Below are 7,631 nucleotides of genomic sequence, written 5' to 3'. Positions count from 1 at the left end.
TTTTTTTTTTTTTTTTTTTTTTTTTTTTTTTTTTTTTTTTTACCACTACCTCTGGTGGGTAATGGAGTAAAAGAAAGGTTAAAATATATAAAACCCATAATTAAACATAAAATTAAAAAAAATTAAAATTACATCCACCTATTACAGACTCTGCCTCATCCTTCCAGCCTGATGTGCAGTGGTGGTCTAGACCCCACGAGAGCGAGGAAGTAGAGGATATGAAATCGCAGTTGGACCCTGAAACACATACCACACTTGGTCTACAAAATAGTTCATGAAATTAGGAGTCCATTGAGGAATTGATCCATTGATTAAGTCAGATGCATCAAGATCCATCATTCTTCAAAACCCCACCATCTGCTAACCAATGGTCCTACACAAAGGACTGGTAAACATTTGAGATTCAAACACTAATAACTATGCTCCTTGTTACTAGGTGCCCACATCCATCTGCAGTGAAAGCTGCCTTCCAGGGTTCAGCCAGGTACCCCGACTGGGAGCCCCTCACTGCTGTTTTGATTGCAGNCCATGCCCTGAGGGACAGTTTACAGACCAAAGAGGTAAGACCTGATGGACCTGGAATCTGAGTGATTCACAGGGCACTGTGAGCTTCCTGTATGCTTCCAATGTCTTAGTAACTGTCTACTGTTATAAAGAGACACCATGACCTAGGCAGTTTCTAAAAGAAACTTATTGAAATGGGCTTACTTTACTCAGCCTGAGTTTCACAGGCTGAGTCCATGGCCATAATGGCAGGAGGCAATCAGGCATGGTGTTACACCAGTGTCTGAGAACTTAAGTTCTGATTCACAGGCAGCATGCAGTTGTTAATGTGGAGAGTGGACCTGNTGTTGGATTTTGAACTCTCAGAGGCCATATCTTGTGACACACCTCCTCCAATAAGGCTACAGCTCCCAATCCATCTCTAACTGTCCACCCTGTAGGAACCAAACATTCAAATATATGAGCCTATGGGGGCCATTCTCAGTCATACCACCTCTCCCATCTACTGAGGTGTGCCAGTCTTTGCTTTCCTGTGGACTTAGGTAGAAACACCATTGAGAATGCTTCCCTTATACTTATTCCTTGGTAAGTGCTTTATTGAGAAAGACAAATGAATCATCCATAATTGCACAGCCTAATGGATTGTCCATTGGCAAACATTGTAAAAGTAAGTGCTTTTATATTTCAGCACTTGATTTAAATAACAACATGGAGACTTTTGTTTGTATTAAAAGCTTTAGTCACTATAGCTGGGTAGATTCTGAGTTATTCTAACCTGAGAATGCTGGCCTTGCCTACTTCCCATCCCCATGTTCCATTATCTGACATCTTAGCCTTGCCATGGCAATTTCTTTTTCATGTGTGTTTTAATGGGAGATGTTGGAGATGGTTTTGTGCACTGTGTCCTCAGGTGCCGATTGCTGTGCCCAGCAATCTGGTTGTAGTCTAGACACTAACATAGTCAATCATGTCCTTCTCAATGATGTGCAAAAATTATATTCTATTACCTCTGATTCAGCCTATAGCTGGGCAGAAGAGAATAGGCTGAGACTTCAGATATCCATCAGGCATTGCCAAGCAATTGGAGAGTGTAAGAGAGGAAGAAGAGAAGGACCAGGAAGATTCATCATGGGCTGGGAAGTAGGTAGCTATAGAGAATTAGAATAGATGAATGTCTGCTTATTATCTCATCTTTAGTTTACTTACTGGGAAATACAGTTCCATTTTGAGAAACTGATGGACAAGACTTTAACAAATGAACATTTTGGGTACAACTCTGTCTAAAACATTTGTTAATATGACCTTTTACTATTGGAGAAAATTTCAGCCACTAATAAGGTCACATAATTGAAGTGGATTGTTGCTGGTCAGTGTTGTCAACTCAGTGATTTCTAGGTTCAGTAGAGATCCTTTCTCAACACCAAAGGTAAAGAGGGTCTAGAGAGATGGTTTCTCAGTTAGGAGCTCCCACATGATGGCTCACATCCATGTGTAACTCCAGTTTCAGGGGACCTGATGCCATCTTCTGATTTTTGTATATACCACACATTCACATCATGTCCATATATATGTACAGACAAAACACTCAAAAAGTAAAATAAAGTAAATCTTAAAAGAATAAGTTGTTGAGACTAGGAAAATGGGTTTGAACACTCACTGTCAACGTTCACAACCTGAGATCAGCTCCTGAGACTCACATGGTGGAAGGAGAGGACCAAAGTCCTGACCTCCAAGTGCCCGCCATGGCATGTTTGAGCCCCCATATATACATATACATATCAAGTATGTATAAATATATAAGCTATATATAAAATACTGATAAATTTGGTTAGAAAAATAAGGTGTCGGAAATGATTGAGAAACAATATCTGATGATAATATCTGATCTCCATATGTATGTGCCCCTAACATTTATACATGTATGCACACACAAACATGCCCACACATAAACTCACATACATTAGGTAGAGTTGTGCAGTGTTATAATCACAACATTTAAGAGGATGAGGAAGGAGGTCGAGAAATTCTAGGTAATCTGCCACTCAACTACTTCAAGGCCAGCTTGAATTACAGGAGACATTGTTTTAAGACAGAAACAAAATCCTCACATAAAGCAGATATAGAGTATACATTTTTTCTTTGTGTCTCTTCTACTAGTATTACCTATTCTAACCCTGTTCACCAAGATTAATTCATAAATATATTACTTGATGGAAAGCCTGCAAGAGCAGGAAATGTTTAAGATTCCTTCCTTCAGAGCTAATATAGTTCCTATAGTGTTATAGAAATGGTGTCGTTGTGTCTCCCATAGACATGAAGAGATGCCTTCTGTGCCCCAAGGAGCAGTACTCAAGCCACACCAGAGACCATTGCCTCCCGAGGACAGAGATCTTCTTGGCCTTTGAGGAACCACTGGGATTCATATTGGCTTTGGTGGCACTCTTGCTGGCTGGTCTGGCTGTCCTGGTTCTNGGAGTGTTCCTGAAGCACCGGGATACACCTGTGGTCAGGGCCAACAACAGAACTCTCAGCTACTTCCTCCTGATCTCTCTTTCCCTGTGTGCCCTGTGTGCTTTGCTCTTCCTTGGGAGACCCACTGTCATCACCTGCCTCCTCCGTCAGACTATCTTTGCGGTGGTATTCACAGTGGCTGTCTCCTCCGTTCTGGCTAAGACTCTAACAGTGGTCTTGGCCTTCAGAGTCACCAGTCCACGAAGCAGGATCCAGGTATGCCTGAGCTCTGGTGCTTCTACTTCAGTGGTCCTCATTGCTTCCTTAATACAGGTTGTTCTTTGTGGGATATGGTTGGTTACCTCTCCACCATTCCCAGACATGGATATGATCTCAGAGCCCCAGCACACTCTCATCCAATGCCATGAGGGTTCTGGTGCCAACTTCTTCTGTGTGCTGGGTTTCTTGGGTTTCCTGGCAGGGGGTACCTTCTCTATGGCTTTTCTAGCCAGAGGCCTTCCAGATGTCTTCAATGAGACCAAGTTCCTCACCTTCAGCATGCTGCTCTTCTGCAGTGTCTGGACAACCTTCCTTCCCCTGTACCACAGTGCCCGGGGAAAGTCCACTGTGGCTGTAGAGATCTTTTCCATACTTGCCTCCACTGCTGGGCTTCTGGGTGGCATCTTTATCCCCAAGTGCTACATCATCTTGCTGAAACCTGAGAAGAACACCCCTGCCTCGCTAAGGCAAGGCCACCAGGTACAGCACAATAGGCAGTGTGAGATGCTCCAGAGAAGATGTGTGTCCTCAGGAGAGTCACTAGGATCAAGTTTATGATTGTGACTCAGTTTCTTTGTGGTTCATAAGGTATCTAAAAGACAGATCAAGTGAGATACTTAGGACAAAACACAAATGACTTGGGTTTAAAGTAGACATATCGATGTTTACTGACTATTCTCTCTATATGTATTGTTAAAAGTCCTTACCATTAAAGTTTGTTAAGGACAGCCTAGAAGATGTCTGAATGGGTAAAAATGCTTGCCAGTGAGCATGTCAACACGAATGTGATACCCTTCTAGACACATGGTAGAGGGAGCGAAGTGACATCAGTTATCTACTTGGTAATCATAGCATACCCCTCACATGCATAACCACAAAATATTAATGCCAAAGTGCTAAAAGTATCATGAGGTGATGATGATGATGATGATGATAATGATGATGTCAAGGTTTGCTGAGCATGTGGGAAACTGACAGGCAGAACATTTTCTGCTTTTACTGTGGTTTCTTTTGTGCTTCTAAATTTTCTGTTTTATCTATCTATCTATCTATCTATCTATCTATCTATCTATCTATCTATCTATCTATCTATCATCTATCTATCTATCTATCTATCTATCTATCNATCTATCTATCTATCTATCTATCTATCTATCTATCTATCATCTATCTATCTATCTATCTATCTATCTATCTATCTATCTATCTATCTATCTATCATCTACCTTATTTTCAGCCCCCCCATCTCCTTTCATCACTCCCTCACAGTACTCTCTCTCCTCTTTTTCACCTCTGAGAATGGTGAGGTCCCTCTGGGGAACCAACCTATCCTGGTACCTCAAGTCACTGCAGGACTAGATATATCCTCTCCCACCAAGTCCAAAACAAGACAACCCTATTAGGGGAAGAGGATCTACAGACAAGCAGTGGAGTCAGGGTATGCCCCTGCTTCATTTGTTGTGTGACCCACATGAAGATTAAGCTACGCATCTGCTTCATATATGCACAGGGTTGTGGAATTTTGGGCGACACCTGTGTTTAGCCCATGCATGTTCTTTGGTTGGTTGTTTAGTCTCTTGGAGTTCCCAAATGTCTAGATTAATTGACTCTTTTGGTTGTCATGGAATCCCTATCCCTCTGTGTTCCTCAGTCCTTCCTCCAACTCTTCCACAAAATTTCATGAGGTTCATGAAATGTTTGGCTGTGAGTCTCTGCATCTGTTTTGGTCAGCTGCTGGGTGGAGTCTCTCAGAGGACAGTTATGCTAAGCTCCTGTCTGCAAGCTTAACAGACTATCACTTAGTGTCAAGGATTGGTTCTTGTGGTTTGCTTTTATGTGTTACTTGGTCTTTTTTTCTCGCAGCTTTTAAAATTTTTTCTTTATGTACATTTAGTGTTTTGATTATTATGCAGCAAGAAGGATTTTCTTTTCTGGTTAAATCTATTTGGCTTTCTATAAACTTCTTGTAAATTTATAGGCATCTAAGTTATGGAATTTTTAAAAAATGATTTTGTTGAAGATATTTTCTGGACCTTTGAGCTGGGAATCCTCCCTTCTTTTATTCCAATTGTTCTTAGGTTTGGTCTTTTCATAGTGCCTCAGATATCCTGGATGTTTCATGTCAGGAAGTTTTAGATTTAACATTTTTATTGACTGATGCATCAGTTTCTTCTATTATATCTTAAATGCCCATGATTATGTCTTCATTTCTTGTATTTTGTTGATGACCGTAGTTCCTGTTCTCTTCCCTAGGTTTTCATTCTCTAGGATTCACCCAGTTTGAGTTTTCTTTATTGTTTCTATTTCCATTTTCAGGTATTGAGTGGTTTATTTCATTCTTTACCAGTTTAACTTTATTTCTGGTATTTCATTAAGGAATATATTCATTTCCTCTTTTATGATTTTTATTAGATGTTTTCTTATTTACATTTCAAATGTTATCCCCTTTCTTGGTTCCCTCCTATCCCATCCTTCCTCCCCTTGCTTCTATGAGGGTTTTCTTCCACCCACCCACCCACTTCTACCTCTCCACCCTCGATTTTCCTATACTGGGACATCTATCGAGCCTTCATAGGACCAAGGACCTCTCCTCCCATTGATGCCTGACAAGGCCATCATCTGCTTCATATGCAGCTGGAGCCATGTGTACTCCTTGGCTTATGGCTTAGTCCTTGGGAGCTCTGGAGGGTCTGGTTGGTTGATATTGTTGTTCTTCCTATGGGTTGAAAACTCCTTCAACCCTTTCAGTCCTTTCTCTTACTCCTCTATTGGGGACCCAGTGCTCAGTCCAATGGTTGGCTATGAGCATCTGCCTCTGTATTTGTAAGGCTCTGGCAGGACATCTCATGAGACAACCATATCAGGCTCCTTTCAGCATGCACTTCTTGGCATCCACAATAGTGTCTGGGTTTTGTAACTGTATATGGGATGAATCCCCAGGTGGGACAGTCTCTGGACAGCCTTTCCTTTAGTCTTTGCTCTATACTTTATCTCCATATTTGCTCCTGAGAGTACTTTGTTCCCCTTCTAAGAAGGACCAAAGCACTGACACTTTGGTATTCCTTCTTCTTGAGCTTCATGCGGTCTGTGAGTTGTATCTTGGGTATTTGGAACTCTTGGGCTAATATCCACTTATCAGTGAGTGCATACCATATGTGTTCTTTTGTGATTGGGTTACCTGACTGAGGATGATGCCCTCCAGGTCCAACCATTTGCCTAGGAATTTCATAAATTCATTCTTTTTAATAGCTGAGTAGTACTCCATTGTGTAAATGTACCACATTTTCTGTATCCATTCCTCTGTTGAGGGACATCTGGGTTCTTTTCAGCTTCTAGCTATTATAAGTAAGGCTACTATGAACATAGTGGAGCATGTGTCCTTCTTACCAGTTGAAACATCTTCTGGATATATGTCCAGGAGTGGTATTGCTGGATCGTCTGGTAGTACTATGTCAATTTTCTGAGGAACTGCCATACTGATTTCCAGAGTGGTTGTACCAGTTTGCAGTCCTGCCACCAATGGAGGAGTGTTCCTCTTTCTCCACATCCTTGCCAGCATCTGCTGTCACCTGAGTTTTTGCACATAGCCATTCTGACTGGTGTGAGGTGGAATCTCAGGGTTGTTTTGATTTGCATTTCCCTGCTGACGAAGGATGTTGAACATTTTTTTAGGTGCTTGTCAGTCATTCGATATTCCTCTGTTGAAAATTCATTGTTTAGGTCTGTACCCCATTTTTAAAAATAGGGCTATTTGATTCTTGGGGGTCTAACTTCTTGATATCTTTGTTATATATTGGATATTAGCCCTCTATATGATGTAGGATTGGTAAAGATCTTTTCCCAGTCTGTTGATTGCTGTTTTGTCCTATTGACAGTGTTCTTTGCCTTATAGAAGTTTTGCAATTTTATGAGGACCCATTTGTCAATTCTTGATCTTAGAGCATAAACCATTGGTGTTCCGTTCAGGAAAATTTCTCCTGTGCCTATGTGTTTGAGGCTCTTCTCCACTTTCTCTTCTTTAAGTTTCAACATATCTGGTTTTATGTGGAGGTCCTTGATCCACTCGGACTTGAATTTTGTACAAGGATGTAAGAATAATTTTATTTGCTTATTTCTACATGCTAACTGCCAGTTGAATTGGGATCATTTGTTAAACATGCTATCTTTTTTCCACTGGGTGGTTTTAGCTTCTTTGTCAAATATCAAGTGACGATAGGTGTGTAGGTTCATTTCTGGGTCTTCATTTCTATTCCATTGATCTTCCTGCCTGTCTCTGTACCAATACCATACAGGTTTTTGTTTGCTTGTTTGTTTTTGTCTTTTTTTTTCCTTTTTTTTTAAATTAAGTATTTTCCTAGTTTACATTTCCAATGCTATCCCAAAAGTCCCCCATACCC

At 40.9% G+C, this 7,631-nt stretch overlaps 1 protein-coding gene across 1 annotated transcript in view; it reads left to right on the top strand.

The window, feature by feature from the left end:
- Positions 1 to 3,792, top strand: part of LOC110297227 (vomeronasal type-2 receptor 26-like) — a 21,717-nt gene extending 17,925 nt beyond the window's left edge. The window contains exons 4-5 of the mRNA XM_021165976.1: positions 437 to 560; positions 2,816 to 3,792. Coding sequence (XP_021021635.1) covers positions 437 to 560; positions 2,816 to 3,792 — 1,101 coding nt within the window. The remainder of the gene's footprint in view (positions 1 to 436; positions 561 to 2,815) is intronic.
- Positions 3,793 to 7,631: the final 3,839 nt, after the last annotated feature.

The sequence above is a fragment of the Mus caroli genome, chromosome 7 (genome assembly GCF_900094665.2).
Source record: "Mus caroli chromosome 7, CAROLI_EIJ_v1.1, whole genome shotgun sequence".
NCBI lineage: Eukaryota > Metazoa > Chordata > Mammalia > Rodentia > Muridae > Mus > Mus caroli.
The sequence above is the reverse complement of the archived record's forward strand: the minus strand, read 5'-3'. Positions and strand labels throughout refer to the sequence as shown.